Source organism: Ictalurus punctatus, chromosome 28, assembly GCF_001660625.3.
Source record: "Ictalurus punctatus breed USDA103 chromosome 28, Coco_2.0, whole genome shotgun sequence".
In the NCBI taxonomy this organism is placed as follows: Eukaryota; Metazoa; Chordata; class Actinopteri; order Siluriformes; family Ictaluridae; genus Ictalurus; species Ictalurus punctatus.
In genome coordinates, this window is record NC_030443.2 from 8,589,136 (window position 1) to 8,608,457 (window position 19,322).

The following is a 19,322-nucleotide window of genomic DNA, read 5'->3' on the forward strand; positions in this document are numbered from 1 at the left end:
CATCAGGTTAAAGAGGCAGATATCAAACACAACAACATGTACCACCATGGGAACATGACTGGATCAGTCAGGTCAGTCATACTGTGATCAGATCTTGGGCAAATGCAATTTATACAGTGTGATCACATTTGACTGTCGTTATGAAGAACTAACTAACTAAGTAGATACATCGTTTAAATATTTAAGTAAAAAAATCTGCTAAGAATTTTAAGAACAACATGTGAACCTCTAAAGAACATCTGTGAACAACCTCAACACAATCTGCTTTGAATGGATGAATGAATCTTTATTGGTCACATATACAGTACATCACAGTGAAATTGTTTGTCTGTCAGGCAGTTGGGGTCAGAGCACAGGGTCAGTACAGCACCCCTCAAGGGCCCAACAGTGGCAGCTTGGCAGTGCTGGGGCTTGAACCCCGAACTTCCGATCAGTAACCCAGAGCCTTAACCGCTAAGCCACCACTGCAGATGCTTTCAAGAGATGCTTCACTGTGGTGACATTTACTTCCATCACAACTTATCTTTGTTTATATTGTCTCAGAACAAACAGCTGTAGAAGCTAAGCAAAAAAAAGCAACTTTTATAGCTTATATATTCTATAGCAGACTATAGAATAAGACCATAGAATAATAACCTTTGGCAATCTGACTCCTGCCACAGTGACAGCTGGCTGACTTACCACTATTAAGTCTTGACTATTTGCATTTTTCACAGAAGAAATGGTGGGTGGCAATGTACAGTATCTCACAAAAGTGAGTACACCACTCACATTTTTGTAAATATTTGATTATATCTTTTCATGTGATAACACTGAAGAAATGACACTTTGCTACAATGTAAAGTAGTGAGTGTACAGCTTGTGTAACAGTGTAAATTTGCTGTCCCCTCAAAATAACTCAACACAGAGCCATTAATGTCTAAACCACTGGCAACAAAAGTGAGTACACCCCTAAGTGAAAATGTCCAAATTGGGCCCAAAGTGTCAATATTTTGTGTGGCCACCATTATTTTCCAACACTGCCTTAATCCTCTTGGGCATGGAGTTCACCAGAGCTTCACAGGTTGCCACTGGAGTCCTCTTCCACTCCTCCATAATAACATCACTGAACTGGTGGATGTTAGAGACCTTGTGCTCCTCCACCTTCCGTTTGAGGATGCCCCACAAATGCTCAATAGGGTTTAGTCCATCACCTTCATCCTCAGCTTCTTTAGCAAGGCAGTGGTCGTCTTGGAGGTTTGTTTGGGGCCGTTATCATGCTGGAATACTGCCCTGCGGCCCAGTCTATGAAGGGAAGGGATCATGATCTGCTTCAGTATGTCACAGTACATGTTGGCATTCATGGTTCCCTCAACGAACTGTAGCTCCCCAGTGCCGGCAGGACTCATGCAGCCCCAGAACATGACACTCCCATAGCCATGCTTGACTGTAGGCAAGACACACTTGTCTTTGTACTCCTCACCTGGTTGCCACCACACACGCTTGACACCAGCTGAACAAATTAGGTTATTTCGGACTCATCAGACTGCAGGACATGGTTCCGGTAATCAATGTCCTTAGTCTCCTTGTTTTCAGCAAACTGTTTGCTCATCTTTAGAAGAGGCTTCCTTCTGGGACGACAGCCATGCAGAACAATTTGATGCAGTGTGTGGAGTATGGTCTCAGCACTGACAGGTTGACCCCCCACCCTGTCAACCTCTGCAGCAATGCTGGCAGCACTCATACGTCTATTTCCCAAAGACCTCTGGATATGACGCTGAGCACGTACACTCAACTTCTTTGGTCGACCATGGAGAGGCCTGTTCTGAGTGGAACCTGTCCTGTTAAACCTCTGTATGGTCTTGGCCACCGTGCTGCAGCTCAGTGTCAGGGTCTTGGCAATCTTCTTATAGCCTAGGCCATCTTTATGTAGAGCAACAATTCTTTTTTTCAGATCCTCAGAGAGTTCTTTGCCATGAGGTGTCATGTTGAACTTCCAGTGACCAGTATGAGGGAGCGTGAGAGCGATGACACCAAATTTAACACACCTGCTCCCCATTCACACCTGAGACCTTGTAACACTAATAAGTCATATGACATCGGGGAGGGAAAATGGCTAATTGGGCCCAATTTTGACATTTTCACTTAGGGGTGTATTCACTTTTGTTGCCAGCAGTTTAGACATTAATGTCTGTGTGTTGAGTTATTTTGAGGGGACAGCAAATTTACACTGTTACACAAGCTGTACACTCACTGCTTTACATTGTAGCAAAGTGTCATTTCTTCAGTGTTGTCACATGAAAAGATATCAAATATTTACAAAAATGTGAGGGGTGTACTCACTTTTGGGAGATACTGTATTTATATGCATACAACTAAAGTGCATATTAAAATGGAAAATTAGAATGGCAAAATTAGATTGTTCATTTTCCTCATACTGATATCCAGATATGGATGGCATTCGAATGCAATGTGTAAATACATCTTGAGATCACAGATCTTCCTTTAAAAAGATCCATACAAGTGGATTATTGCTGTTCTACCAAATTACAAAAATGCAGTGAAATTCCCCCCCATTACAATTACACACCCCAGAGACTAGACTAAAACAAAACAAAACAAAAAAAAAACAACAAAAAAAAAAATCTTAAGAAATTCAGATATTGCAGATTGGTTACTAGCAGTGTTTATCAACACGTCACCACAGCACCCATTTTTGTATCATGTGAGAATAGAAAAAGTCTACCATTATGTGCCCTCCCACACCTTTCATCTCTGATACTTGTAATACAAACACACAAGGGAAGCCCATTTCTCCAGAATCATCTATACCTGAAAAGAACACATGAGGGTCTCATCCACGCTCATCATGGCCCCAGCATTGTCGAACTCGCCACAATAGTTTGGCGCAGAAAAAAGCGTCACCAACTGCCTCTTGGCAAAGAATTCATAGCCATCCTCCACCACCTACAGGAGAAAGAGACAAGAGATGGAAATAATTCCAGCCTCACCTTAAACTGTTACTTTAGGGGAAATATTATAGCTGCATCCTGTGGCATGACTGCCATTCAATGAATTAAGAAAATCTCATTTTATCAGAGCCAAAATATTTCTATAGTCATAATTCTTCAAGCTGATTGTTGTATTTAACTGAGTTTTGGGCATATTACTTTTCCTACCTCTTATCACCTTTGTAGTTGCTTCAATGCTTTGTGCTATAAAAGTCCAATAGGAGATCACAGTAGTCAAAGCTGCTTAAACACTCAATAATACAGATCATGGAGAGAAAATAGTTAAAATGTAGAGCCCTAGTTATATAGCACTAATAAGCAATAGGTTTGGTTTTAGTAAGTACTGACCTGGCAAATCAATTGGATAAAAAGCTTATTATTTATGCTTTTGAGTAATACTTTAAGAACATTAAGATAATGTTTAAGCACTGGAGGTCACAGATCATGTGATTAAGAAAAAAATTAAACAGATTTATTTTGTTCCTTTTTCATAGACCATAGGCCTAATATAATAAAATAGTAGATTTAGAAAATTTGTGTTGTATTTTATTTAAATGACTGACCCTCAAAATAAATTAATTAATAAATTTTACTGATTATGTAAAAAAAAAAAAAAAAAAAAAAAAAAAAAAAAAACACAAACAAGCAAAAAAAAAAAAAAAAACAGCTATGGCAAAATTATTAGCTGAAAATGCTTGTTGCATAAGTATTCAAACACTGCGCTATGGAAGTTCCAAGTTTGGTGTACAGCTGGGCTCCAACTGTGAATCATTTAAAAAGTCCCCCTTGGTCTTCTTAAGGAAATGTGTGAAAATAAAGAACAAAGAGCATTCTAATGAAATGAGAGATAACATTTTAGACATGCACTAGGTAGGAAAAGGGTACAAAAAATAATATCCAGGTGTTTGGATATCACAGGAAGCACTGTTGGATAAATTATGAGGAAATAGAAGCTGCACCATCCTGCTTAAACAAGGTCAGCCCCAAAACTCTAACAGAGAAAGAAGGGCGTATGTGAGGGAAGCCATAAAGAGGACAACAATTACTTTAAAGGAGCTACAGAGTTCAGTGACAGAGAATCCAAATTGTGAATCAAAATCAGTAAACAGAACACAGGCCAGTCGATCAGCTAACAGCAAAAGCAGGGATAATCCAAATGAAACTAGATCAATAACTTTGAGAATAACAACATGAAACAATACACTTAACATTAGGTACTTAGCACTGAACCCAGAGACACGAGAGTTTAAATGTACAAGCTAATTAAAGGTAAACTGAAAAACAGGTGCAACACACAAGGTAGACAACCAATAACAGGACACGGGTGGAGACAAGACATTTGTTTCTGCACATAGCTCTCGGCACGAGGGGGACAATCCTGACACACCAACATTTTAGCCATTCACATGGCTTCGGTCCTCTCGTCTACTCTAGGGCTGTCAAATTAACAAACGTTGAAGTTAAGATAAAAATGCACATTTAAATTCAAAAACTGCATTCAAGATGTGTAGCAAGCACCGGTTTTAATTAAATTGTACTGTTGAAAAAAACACAACAACAAAGATATTAACAATGCACTAACTCTTTTTTGAAGGAAAAAAAAAAGAAAGAATAGTCCTAGTGTTTCATATAATCCAGTCATTTTCAATAATGTCGGGCATTGATCCGCTTACGCTGCATGAGCTGAAGCTGAACAGTGAATGAAATGAAGTGCTTTACTAGCGGGTTAATTAACTCTCCGAAGTACGTCCTATACACATATGAGCTTAATCAGACATATACACAACATAAACATAATATTACTTTATAATAAACTTGCTTCTGCAAAAAAAATACATTAACGTACAAGAGAACTTAAACTTAAGTAAGGCAATAGGTAGAATGGTAAGTCACGTGAATACGCTCTGTCCATAAAAACGCACTACAACGCGGACAATGAATAACTAAAGCATAAAGAATTCACAGTATTGTATAAAATAGTGTACTCTTTGTAATATTTCAGGAGATCAGTTTTTCACAAGGGCAGTTTTGACATGTTTTTGTTGATCCATGTTTAAGTTAATATATAAATGTGTGAATATTTAGTTAGATTTTTTTGTATTTTCTCATAAACTAAAATGCAGATGACTAATATTCACTGCCATTTTAGTCAGAGTAAGATTGACTAAAATAATGAATACATGACAAAATACTGACTAAATTTAAGGCAAGTTTTTAAGGCAAAAACAATGCCGCTAAATTATAGTTATATCAGTGGCATAAAATGGTCTAAAAATGTCAATATCATTTATCGTGAATATTTCTGGGACAATACATCATCCAATAAAAATAGTTAGATCGTCCAATAAAATTGATCCAGCTAAAATGTGGGAAAGGGTTTTGTGGTTAAAAATTGAGTCCAACATGGCCCATTCCTTAACAAACACCATGCCAACAGTGAAGTATTCTTCAGCACTTACTGGGAATCTTGTTAAAATGGAACGATGGATGCATGGTACAACATACAGGGAGATGATTCAGTCTGCTAAAAAACTGAAGCGTAGTACAAACATCACCTTTTAGCAGGACAATGAGCCCAATCAAAGGCCAAAGTAACAAAGAACAACAAAAAGATCAATGCTCTACAGTGGACAAATCAAAGTCCAGATCTTAATCAAATCAGGAATCTGTGACACCATTTCAAATTTCAGTCAACAAACAACACTCAGCCAAAATCTCAACCTCAGAGAATCTTAAAGCTGTTATTGCAGTAAAAGGTGGTTTTACCAATTATTAGTCTGAAGGAGTTGAATGGTGGTTCAACTAGAGCTAGCCTTAGCACTTTCAAGTGCACCATAGAACATTGTAAACATATAAAAGTGCAGCTGCTGTCTTTACCTTTTTAAAAAGCTCTTATGAATACTAAGCTGTGGTATTAGCATGTTATCTGAGGGTGAAGAGTGAAGAGTGCAAGGGCCTTGGGGAGTATCTATAAATTGGCTGACAATAAACTGATGCACCCTTTACTAAGAATTAGGAGTGTAAAGCAGGAAAAACAATTATATAGTACATACAGTATCACACTAAAGTGAGTACACCCCTCACATTTTTGTAAATATTTGATTATATCTTTTCATGTGACAACACTGAAGAAATGACATTTTGGTACAATGTAAAGGAGTGAGTGTACAGCTTGTGTAACAGTGTAAATTTGCTGTCCCCTCAAAATAACTCAACACACAGACATTAATGTCTAAACCGATGGCAACAAAAGTGAGTACACCCCTAATTGAAAATGTCCAAATTGGGACCAATTAGCCATTTTTGCTCCCCGGTGTCACGTGACTTATTAGTGTTACAAGGTCTCAGGTGTGAATGGGGAGCAGGTGTGTTAAATTTGGTGTCATCGCTCTCACGCTCCCTCATACTGGTCACTGGAAGTTCAACATGGCACCTCATGGCAAAGAACTCTCTGAGGATCTGAAAAAAGAATGGTTGCTCTACATAAAGATGGCCTAGGCTATAAGAAGATTGCCAAGACCCTGACACTGAGCTGCAGCACGGTGGCCACGACCATACAGCGGTTTAAGAGGACAGGTTCCACTCAGAACAGGCCTCGCCATGGTCGACCAAAGAAGTTGAGTGCACGTGCTCAGCGTCATATCCAGAGGTTGTCTTTGGGAAATAGACATATGAGTGCTGCCAGCATTGCTGCAGAGGTTGAAGGGGTAGGGGGTCAGCCTGTCAGTGCTCAGACCATATACTGCACACTGCATCAAATTGGTCTGCATGGCTGTCGTCCGAGAAGGAAGCCTCTTCTAAAGATGATGCACAAGAAAGCCCACAAACAGTTTGCTGAAGACAAGCAGACTAAGGACATGGATAACTGGAACCATGTCCTGCGGTCTGATGAGACCAAGATAAACTTATTTGGATCAGATGGTGTCAAGCGTGTGTGGTGGCAACCAGGTGAGGAGTACAAAGACAAGTGTGTCTTGCCTACAGTCAAGCATGATGGTGGGAGTGTCATGGTCTGGGGCTGCATGAGTGCTGCCGGCACTGGGGAGCTACAGGTCATTGAAGGAACCATGAATGCCTGTGACATACTGAAGCAGAGCATGATCCCCTCCCTTTGGAGACTGGGCCGCAGGGCAGTACTCCAGCATGATAACGACCCCAAACACACCACCAAGATGACCACTGCCTTGCTAAAGAAGCTGAGGGTGAAGGTGATGGACTAAACCCTATTGAGCATCTGTGGGGCATCCTCATACGGAAGGTTTGAGGATGCCCTCAACCAATGTTCCACCAGCTCCATGATGTAGTCATGAAGGAGTGGAGGAGGAATCCAGTGGCAACCTGTGAAGCGCTGGTGAACTCCATGCCCAAGAGGGTTAAGGCAGTGCTGGAAAATAATGGTGGCCACACAAAACATTGACACTTTGGGCCCAAATTGGACATTTTCACTTAGGGGTGTACTCACTTTTGTTGCCAGCGGTTGAGACATTAATGGTTGGTATCCCAGGCATGGGACTGAGATCTAACATTTAATTCAGCCCTCATGGATTTATGAGCATCCCAACTTTTTTGGAATTGGGGTTGTACATGTTTATGCAGACATCTCAAAACAAAAATTATAGTTCATGTACTATTTTATTTTACTAGCCTAACACAAAAGAGGTCATTCACTATGGATTAGATTAAACTTGCATTTTCCAGGAAATTACATAATTATGCATCATTCCTAAGGCAAATATAAACTATGGTGGTGTGTCAGGTGCTCCAGTTTAGTCTGTGAAGCTGCTGTGAAAGTTTAACATTGTCTTTGATCCAAATTATGGAGTTTCTTTTCTCATCAAAACCAAGCTATTAAAAGGAACACACCCAACAAGAATAAAAAAGTACTTTTACATTTGTAAATATATATAATTTTTCCAGCATATTGACATTCTGTCCTATAGCAACTTATGACACTTTTTTGCAAATGTATCCTTTTTTTTCCCAAAAGAGGTGGTAAATACCACTTATTTGCATTTTCTACACCAGCTAAACCACTAGATACCACTGTGAAATCACTGTTTTGCATGAGGGCTGGAGATCTGTGCATTATGAAATGTTTTGACTAGTTTATGTGGTCTGAGGCAAAAAATAATTAAATTAAAAAAATAAAATAAAAAAAATAAATAAAATAAAGGTGCAAAATAAAGTGTCTTTCATGTCATTGTGAAAAAAAAATTATATTATATATTTCCACATTGCCTGCATTCAGACATGGGGGAAATAATTCCTCCTTCGGTTCTATGCTTTTATTTATCAGAGCCTAAATAGCAATTGTGTAGTCATCACCACAAACACAACCTCAGGTGACGCACAGAAAAATAAACACAACATGTGTCAATATACAGTCAGAAACCAGGTGTGTGGAGGGGCAGAGTAAATAATTCCTACTTACACAATCATTAAGAGAGTAATTAGCAGCCTGGTGTTACTAATGAACTGCACAAGATCAGTTAATCAAGAAGTATGACCATCTCTAAAAGTAGCACTTTTGGCAGTTTGGATTTCTGAAGCACTGAGGTGTGTCTACATCATGCCAAGGAGAAAAGACATCAGCCATGACCTCAAAGAAGCAATTGTTGCTACTCATAAATCTGGGAAGGACTATAAGGCTATCTCCACACAATTTGAAATCCACCATTCAACAGTGTTTACAAATGGAGAGCCTTCAAGACAGTTGCCAATCTTTCCAGGAGTGGGTGTCCCAGCAAATTCAGACCAAAGTCAGAGCGTTTATTGCATAGAGATACAAACAAAAATCCAAGAGCTACATCATGTGACCTACAAGCCTCTGTAAGCAAATTAAAACTTTATGTTTAGGAGAGCACAATCAGACAAAGATAAAGTGTCTTTCACATCATTGTGAAAAGAATAAGCACTGCTTTAATGAAACCGTGGCTAGGAAAAAAACCCCTTCTCTCAAAAAAAGAATATGGCATCATTTTGCATCTGAAGAAAAAAAAAACCCACAGAAGTTCTGGAACAATATCCTTTGGACTAAGACCAAGGTGGAGATGTTTGGTCATCATACAAAGCACAATGTTTGCCGAAAACCAAACACAGCGCATCCCCACAAAGATCTCATACCACCTGTCAACCAAGCTGTTGGAATACCCATGTCAAAGTCCAGACCTCAACCCACTTGCTTGCCCACCTCAACTTTGCTTGTGATTTGTGTCAGCCTGGTCGTTGTACCCCTATTGTGGTGTTTTACCATCACAGCTCACATGTACGTATAGTACACAGAACGAAGATTATTTTAAGAAGACATGTAAGTCTCTAAAATCTATAATTCTGCTTCTGGAATCATAATTCATCCTTCGTTGGGGGGGGGGGGGGGGGGGGGGAGGTTCACAGGTCACAGTGTTTACAGTCTCAGATATACACACAACCAGTTTGGGGCTAGTAGATGGGCTTTGTTGATTCCTAATTTTGCATGACATATTTGTGAAATACATTCTGGACATTGTAATGCCAGGGCACTGGTGAGAAAAACAATGGTACAAATTTGTAATTTCTTCTAAACACTGAGTACTGAATGAAATCGGAGTAAGCAAAACCCAAACCTGAATTTGTAATGGACATGTGCTTAAGCATGGATGGATTTGCTGACAAACAAAAAGTCTGCTAGAAATCAAGCATCTTCTGTCTTGTAATCTCCTTTCTATGAAATCAAATTAAATTGTTAAAAATTTAATTAGCCACCATTACAAGAGATTTTTGCCTACTACAATAACCCATGTGCACTTATATATGGGGTTTTGTGGTATCTACCAGAGGCCTGACAGGAAAACTGCTAAAAGCTAGAGCAGTTCCCCTCCAGACTCTGGGACCTTGATTTCCAAATGAAATGCAAAATTTCTTTCATCTACCCCTTGATTGTGGTTGTGTCCTGAACCAGACTGAGAGATTAAAGGGTCAGGAAACCTTGAAGGTGTTTTGAGTTAATTAGGTGATTAGAGCTCTTCTCAGGACGACATTTCTGTATCATAAATTCTTTATTATAATATTTTGAGATACTGATTTTTTAATTTTATTTCCATGAACCATAAGCCGTAATCAGCCAGTTTTAAACATGGCTACTTTTTAACATGGCACGTCCAAAAAAAAAAAAAAAAAAAAAACCCTGAGATGATAAAAAAATGTTACGCTTTGACGCCACGCGTTTTCCGCATGGTTTTGACAGCCATTGATTTAGACACAGGGTGTTAAACGTCCCATTAGCATGTTGAAAAGACGTGCCCGTGTGAGCAGGCCTATATGGCCTGCTCAGGCCTGTTCTAGCCCATGGGCTAGAACTGGCCTGATAATTGACCTAATCTGGCCTATCGAAAAAGAGTTTCTACCACGGTTGGCTTTATGCTGAAGCATTGCTGGATTTGCTGATGAAAAATAAGTCTACTAGAAATTGAGAAGCTGCTTATATCTTATAATGACAGCTAATAAAACAGGTAACACTGGCATTTAATTTGATTTCATATCGAGGAAAGGAAGCACAAGCAACTTAAATCTGGGCAAACCCACCTAAATCGCACCTCCACCTACCACCAGGCATCACCATAAAAACAGGACTAAGAAATAAAGCCCTCTCTATGAGCTAGCAGGAGTATTATGACTTTCCAGGATCGAGTTCAATTAGAGCCTGGTTCGTTTTGAATATCCTAAATGTTGTCTCAACCTGAAACTTTCACATGAATTTTGGACAACTTGAATCTTCAACTGTTTGATTTTTTTTTTTTTTTTTACTTGATTTTATTTTATTATTTATTTCCTGAATTTTTCAACCTAAAACTCCCAAAAACATTAATTTACACGTTTTTTTATTCAAACATTATAAATTTACAAGATTTTTTCCCAAGCATTACAAATTCAAGTTCAGGTTCTGCTGACACAGATTCCATTCCATAACTGAAGTTGAGAAATATGGAGCAAGCTACAGAATACTACATATAACATTACATGACCTGGTGGGCCCTGCAGATTAGGTCCAAGTCATGTTTATGGAGAAATTTGGCCACCACTTCAGCACCAAAGGTAAAGGAGACACCACGGTCGTTCTCGCCCCAGCCTAGCACATCTTTATCCGGATCAGACCACAGCAGGTCACACAGCAGGCCCTGGTCAGGCACATCTGTGGGCCTCATGATGCGTCGAATCTGCTCCATGGACTGCAGGTCTGGAGACAAACCTTCAGTACATAAGAAGAAAATTTTACATGAATATGTAAAAGTTCACCCACAACATATATTTTGTCCAACAACTTAGATGAACTGAGTTATACAGTGTTGTGTAAAAATATTTACAGCAATAACTGTGTTTGAACTTGCAAGTTTGGAATAGGGTTCAGTGGCTACAAGCTTGGACATTCTAGCCCTGGGATATACACATTGGTATTTCTGCATCAGTCACCTGCTAAAGGTTGTGTGTCAATAATTAACAATTTTGCAGAGATAAATACAGTTGTCAAGTAGAAATTGCCAAACGGCTAATGTTCCAATGGTTCTCAACATGGAGGGCATGGACGGACTGCAAATTGTTTTCAAGAAGAAAAGAAAAGAAAAAAAAACACAAACAAGGAATCTCAGTGTATTTTATTGCTTTTCAAATAGAATATGCATAAATTCCACATTCTCTCTCCCTCTGCATATGGGAAATGGTAGCTCAGCGGTTAAGACGTTGGTCTTCTGATCGGAATGTTGAGAGTTCAAATCCCAGCGCCGCCACTGTTGCACCCTTGAGCAAGGCCCTTAACCCTCAACTGCTCAGTTGTATAAATGAAATAATTGTAAGTTGCTCTGGATAAAGGCATCTGCCAAATGCTGTAATGCATTTTCTTTTTACTGGGGAGAGGAGGAGCTTAGCCTGCCTTTTATCTAGCTGTCAGTGCAGACCAGTGTTGCCAACTTAGCGACTTTTCAGACCCCTTTAGCGACTTTTTTGCCAAAAAATAAAAGCGCCTAGCTACAAATCTAGCGACTTTTGGACAAACCTTAGCAACTTTCCAAATATTGCCAGTACTGTCCTGCAAGCACGAGGTCTTTCTTTCCCGCTGCACTCACACCTCTCTCTGCATCTGCTCTGTTCAGTAAGGGGATGAGAGCCAGAGATTTAACAATGTCATGGCTAACGAGACGCGTCCTTCACCCCTAATGTTTTCACCCCTAATTCACATGTGAATGTTTTAAGAATACAAGACGAATGAAATACAACATGTTTTACATGTAAAATAGTACACGTTATTACAGCCTAGTTCTCGTGTTCAAAATAGTTATCGTGCTCAGAAACATTTTTGATAATTCATGTTCCATAATTGTCCATTATATAGTTTTATAAAAAGTCATGAAGTTATTAAAAAATCATAAGTCATGAAAAGTAATTAATAGAGATGCACCGATGTATCAGTCGATACTGATTATCGGTATCTGCAATTTTTGACGTTATCGGCCATTGGCTAATCAGGGCTGATTATATCCTGTCAATAGAGGGAGGGAAAACACAGATTTAAGGTGTTGGTATTTCATATGTTGGTGTTGGTGTTGGTATTTCCTTTCCACACACATTTTTGCAACTAATCTCCTGAGAATGTACTGGAATAGCAATGCCAATTCTTTTGTTTTTGCTAAACAGTAAACAAGACATTTGAGTTTGAGATGAAAAGATGAAAATGAAACGATAGGTGAGAATTTCAGCTTTAATTTCCTGATATTTACATCTAGATGTGTTAAACAACTTAAAGCATGTCACCTTTTGTTTGAACTCACCCATTTTTCAATTGATCAAAAAATATTGGAACACATTTCATGTTTCTTGTTGCCCAGTTGTGCCCTGTTAGATTGATTGTTTAAACAATTAACAGCTTTGAATGTCTACTCTTGGTTTGAGTCCTGCGTTTTGCCTTTGAAGACTGCACTAGTTGTTAAAAAGGATAAAGCAACATGAAGACTAGAGAACTGTCTATGCGAGAAAAACAAGCCATTTTGAAGCTGATAAAAGTGAGAAAAATCAACGAGGGACATTGCACAAGAATTGGGCATAGCCAATACAACAATTTGGAATGAGCAGGTGTGCAGGTGTTACTATAAAGTGACTGGTGAGTGTATATTGTGTATGCCAAAAAAAAAAAGGCTAAAAAAAATAATAATAATAATTTAACTACTTTCAAGCTAACAAATATATTTGATTCAAATATATTTGCTATTCACTGCCCAACACTGCATAATGCACACACTTTCTGCAAATCACACATAATGCAAAATATTCTGGTCATAGGCTAACTATTCAATTGAGACCATGTTAATTTCCAACTCACTGAGCTGTCATACAAACTAATGTCTTTAGGCCAAATAAGAATGAGATAATATTTTCTGAAAGTGCAGGAAAGATAGATAAATGACCATAAATGTGCAATACAGCTAGAAAAACAGAGCTAGGACAACAACACAGGGCAGGTAATAAGCATGAATCAAGCAGGTACGCTGCTCTTCCAAATGTTTCTCAAATTGAACAAAAATTCATTATTAGAAATCGAAATATTACTCACATTAAAACACAAGCTGTATAATGAGGCCAACAATGGAGTGTGATTTAAAGAGTTCCCATACTAAATAAGAGATATTTTCTGTTGCAACATGCACAACTGTTTCTATAATTTCTTTTGGGCTATATGAAGTGACGTTGCACAGCATGCATCATAATGCAGTCCAACTAATCGAAAATGAAATTTTGTTGACAACTACTTTCAGGATGAATTTTGCTCTTGCAACCCTAACCTTTCGGCTATCAATATTATGCTAACTTGTCTTAGAGCACACAGCTGTGTTGCAGAGGCAATGTCAATACACTTCCTGCAAACTTTTAGGTATAAATTATAACATATGCTAAAGTTTCCTGATATCAGCATTAGGGCTGTACAATTAATTGAATATTGATCTCGATTATGATTTTGACTGACTACAATTACATGAACATGATCGACTGCGAAATTGACATTTAAAATTCGTTCTCCGCTCATAGAAAACTCTGCATATCAATTCAAGCGCTTCCTAAACTTACATCAAGTCACCATAGAGTGGTGCAGTGATGATGTAATTTTTTTATGCCAAAACCTGGAAATGATTTAGCATTTTAGCTCTTCTGGGTTCCATCATCCCGAATTAATGTTTTTTTTTTTTTTTCTTCAATGGGATTTTGGTTAAAAGCCTGAAATAATGTCTGTGGTGAACACAAGCTCAAAATATTTTCACGTTTTATTATACGACATAAAATACACCAGTAATACCCACTCGTGAGTTTTTAAAGCTTTTACGTATTTTGAAAGAGACGGTTGCTAACATCTTGCTAAATGAAAACACAGACGCTGTCGGGGACATTAAACGTCATGTCGAACAGGAAAAATTTTTGCAGATAAACTGGTTCAGATAAGCTGTGTACAATTCCCCAAAAAATTGTGGATGAAGATTCATCCACAGCTTAAATGCGTATTATGGAAATGTTTTTAAATCAAGTTGGAAAAGTAGTCAGAAGCTTGATGATGGTTACGTTGAAGTAGAGCGACCGTGATGTAGTTTGTTTATAGTATACGGTTAGCTTTTTATTTCTGATGATTGTATTTAGGTTTCAAACTTCCTAAAAGTTCATTTGTGAAAATTATCAAAACGTGTTAGTATTGTAAATGTTTGTTGTTCACAGCGCTTATATTTTGCGATAATCCAAAAGCCTATGGGGAAATCCTATTGGGTTTTTGTCAAGGGAACCAGTGTGATGCTAACTTCCGGGTTCCTGTACAAAATGACATCATCCCTGCACCACTCTATTGGGTGTTTTTTTTTTTTTTTTTTTAAGAACTCAATTAAAAGATCTTGTATGGTAGCACTACTTGTATTGTTCTCTGCTTGATATATCGCTTTGCTTGTATTTCCTCATTTGTAAGTCGCTTTGGATAAAAGCGTCTGCTAAATTAATAAATGTAAATGTAAGTTTGGCTGCGTCTCTTCTACTGTAAACACGGTTAATGTCTTTTCTGCATAGGCCTGAATTGTTTTCATTTGGTTGATGGCATTTTTATTTTTACTTGTACTATATTTTGGGTACAATTTTAATTCTATTTTGCTTCCACGAGATTATGCACTTTAAGGATCAATCTAATTTGATGCAAAGATTTGTACATTAGCAGGAATGTAGCACAACATGGAGGTGAAAACAGTGGTCTATTCATTTAAACGTGAAAGTGGAATAAAAATATGCTGTCCAAAAAAAAAAAAAAAAAAAATCAATGAATAATCGTGATCTCAATACTGATCAAAATAATCATGATTATCATATTGGCCATAATCGTGCAGCCCTAATCAGCATATAACATGTGGAGGAAGAGACAAATGGCATTTTGTCAACCATTTTTTCAATGCTGCTTGTCTGGGGTTTTTTTTTTTTTTTTTTTACCTGTGCTGTAGTTCTCACCCCTATACCTGTCTTGGCACATTATTTCAGTGTCAGGCAGTCACACCCACCTCCATGACAACAGAAGATCTTCTCATCCACAATAGCAGCAATGGGTAAGCAGTTGAAGCAGTCAGTAAATGTCTTCCACAGCTTAATGTTGTAGCGCCGTCGGCCTGGAAACACAAGTGTGGAACTCATATCAGTTACATAGTCAGTACATACATTTCTGGAGATATTCGGGTGCATTTTTAATTAGGTTGATAAAGTGATGCTAAGGGAGCTCTTTTCTATAGAGACAGGATAGCATGCTAAAAATACTCAACTTTATTATACACACAGCTAAATGCAGCAAAGCTCAATAATACATCCCACATAAATCAGGCTTTCTCCAGAAATAAGCACATCAAGCCCTATTCATGCCACCAGACCTTGCTCATCCTGATGCAATTTTAATCACTGCAGTTAACTACTCCATATATTGTCTAGTTTCAAGAGCTCTAGCCACATGAATTATTCATGAACCAGTACCAGTCTATGGAGAGATGCAGGTCTGGAGATACTGCTCAAAATACTGTTTTCACATTACAGTACCATAACCATTCAAGTAAACCCTAATGCTGAAATTCACTCATTGGATCAATTTTATATATATATATATATATATATATATATATATATATATATATATATATATATATATATATATATATATATATATATATATATATATAATATAATATAATATAATATAATATATATATATATATATAATATAATATAATATAATATATATATATATTTTTTTTTTTTACTTAAAATATGCCAACATTACACAAAATTTAATAAATCAATTATCATCAATTTTGTTTTAGTAGTATCTTGTATGCAAGGCATACAAATTAAGTTAAAAAAAAATAATACAATTGTCGAGACTGGCGGTTCGACTCAGGCTTCTTTTCCCTGAAAGTCTGTATGTGAAAAATGAGTTGCAACTGGTAATTTAAATTGAGTTACTGCAAGATTTTGTTAAAAAGCATTAAGAACTATACACTGAAGACATGTGGATTTGAGATCAAAAGATGAATATGAGATGACATCAGAATTTCAGCTTTTGTTTCCTGATATTTACATCAACAGTTCAATACAAATTATTCAACCCCCATTGCCAAATCAGGTTTATTGTCAAAATTGGCAGACTTTTAGCTGTTTGCAATGAACAAATCAAATAAAAGCAATTGAAATAGTTCAACACACAAATGCATTGGGGAAGCGGTTTCCCCAAATTCAACTGCAAATGCAACTTTTAATGACGTCTCCAGATTCAAAATTATTCAACCCCTTCATGTGGTGCAAGTGGTGCTTAAAGGTTTGTGAACCTTTTAGAATTTTCTATATACAGTGGGGGAAATATGTATTGAACACGTCAACATTTTTTTTCAGTAAATATATTTCCAATGAGGCTATTCACATGAAATTTCCAACAGACTTTGGTATTAACTCAAGAAATCTGCACATATAAAGAAATCCAAACATTAAAGTCCATAAATGAAGTTGTGTATAATAAAGCAGGAAAAAAGTATTGAACACACTAACTGACATTCATTTAATATTTAGTGGAGAGGCCTTTGTTTGTGATGACAGCTTCAAGATGCTCCCTGTATGAAGAAATAATTCAGCCACAGTATTCAAGTGTGATTTTGGCCCATTCTTTTAAACATATCGTCTTTAAATCTTGTTTAATTGGATTCAAGTCAGGTAATTGACTGGACCATTCTAAGACCTTGATTTTTTTTCCCTCCAATTGAGATTTTCCTTTTCCGTATTTCTGGATCGTTGTCCTGCTGGAAGGTCCACCCACGTCTCATCATCTTGGTGGATGGCAGCAGATTCTTCTCAAGAATCTTCTGTTAAAGGGCTCCATTCATCATTCCTTCAATTATATGAAATCTGCTAGTACCATGCAATGAAAAACAGCCCCACACCATGATGCATAAACATCCAAACTTCACTGTTGGTATAGTGTTTTTAGGGTGATGTACAGTGCCATTTCTTCTCATGGCGTGTAGTATGACGGCCAAAAAGTTACATTTTGCTCTCATCTTACCAGACTACACTCTCCCAGTATTTCATAGGCTTGTACAAATGAGTTGTAGCAAACTTTAAACAAGCTTCGACATGCCTTTTCTTTAGTAATGGAGTGTTGTGTGGTGAGCGTTATTTCCGAGTGGTCCTTGGCTCTTGGGCTACTCTTCTGACTCACTGGTCAGTAATGTTGTAAGAATCTTCTAGTATGGCTGGTTGATGACGTAGTGATGCTGCTTCCACTTGCGAGTAATGGGCCCAATGGTGCTTACTGGAAGAATTAGAAGTTTTGAAATATGTCTGTATCCGATTCCATCAATATGTTTTGCAACAATAAGGTTGTGAAGGTTGTGGCAAGTGTTGCATTTCTCTCAAAAGTGTAGTTTTGTGACTATGGCTGACTTTTGGAAGGTGAACTATGTCAAAACGGACGTTTGAGATATTAGCGATGCACTGATGTATAATCGGTATCAGCCGATAAAGGCAATTTTTCCCCACTATCAGCCAATAGTTTAAAAACATCCGATGATCAGGGCTGATTGTATCCTGTTAATCAAAAGAGGGGGGGAAAACACATCGATTTCGTGCTGTGCATAAACATGTTCTCTTTTGTGGAATGATGACGACAAAACTGCAGTTTGCAATGTCTGTAAAATTTTACACCGGAAGTAAATTTTATGACGCATAAGTTTCGGCGTGGAGTCAATCCCCACCCCCTGGCTCGCCCTGAATTAAAGAGCCAGTACACCGTTGAAAGATTTAAATGAAGATGAGTTGACCTAAAAAAAAGTATTTTATTTATATATAGCACAGAAAGAAAAATATATTTGTATATTTCATATCCAGTTAATGTTAATATATATTACCAGTTTGATGTCAATGAAGAAGTAGAAATGCTTTTGATTGTGGTGAGTGAATGTGAGCCTAACAGGTGGGTTTTTTTTTGTAGAATTTAGTCAATGTTTTGTTTTAATTTATTTATTCATTTTCATATGATTCATTTACATGCGATTCATTTACATGTGATTAATTTGTGATTCATTTACCTTTTCCCTTCTCTCCTCCCTTCCCTTTCCCAAATATTTCATTGAGAAGATAAAAAAAAACTAACAAAAAAACAAAACAAAGGAAAACAAAATTAAAAGTACCAAAAACCCACCCCCCGCCCCCCGGCTCATCATGGCTACTCAATAACTGTCGCTGGTTATATAAATATTATAAAACCCAAGAACAGGCACAAAAATTTAAGTGGGAAGTGTCTGTAACGCCATAAAGTATACAATAAAGGGATGCCATTTATATAAAAAAAATAATAAAATAATAATAATAAAGAAAGAAAAGAAAATATTCAAAAATAAATAAATAAATAAATAAATAAAAAATTCATCTAAATTAGGAGCGTATACAATACCTCTCTTTGCATTAGAGTACCAGCAACTATAATATATCTACCGTTCGCATCAGCGATAACGTTAGTGGATGAAAACTGTAACCTTTTGTCAATTACAATAGCGACCCCTCCGACTTTCAAATTAAAGCTCGATTGGAAGACGTTTCAAATATGTAAAAACCTTAGATCTCTTGGCAGGATTACCTCTGACGTTCCAACAAATAAATCTTAAAGGCTTGCCTGACCCAGCCGGAGTGGGACCCCCCTCCCCCACAACACACCCAAAGTCTCCATAAAACAAAGGGAGACAGCAGTGTTTCCCACCAAGAGTTGTCCACAACCTGAAAACAACTCAAAGAGTAAACCGAACTAACCAACTAAATTAC

The 19,322-nt window shown here is 37.5% G+C and overlaps 1 protein-coding gene across 1 annotated transcript in view; it reads right to left on the reverse strand.

Annotated features, from left to right (window-relative positions):
* ppp1cc (protein phosphatase 1, catalytic subunit, gamma isozyme) overlaps positions 1–19,322 on the reverse strand; it is a 63,702-nt gene that overhangs the window by 1,237 nt on the left and 43,143 nt on the right. Inside the window, exons 4-6 of the mRNA XM_053677198.1 lie at positions 15,533–15,637; positions 10,991–11,214; positions 2,812–2,946 (exon numbers count right to left, since the gene is read on the reverse strand). Of these exons, the coding sequence (XP_053533173.1) occupies positions 2,812–2,946; positions 10,991–11,214; positions 15,533–15,637 (464 nt within the window). The remainder of the gene's footprint in view (positions 1–2,811; positions 2,947–10,990; positions 11,215–15,532; positions 15,638–19,322) is intronic.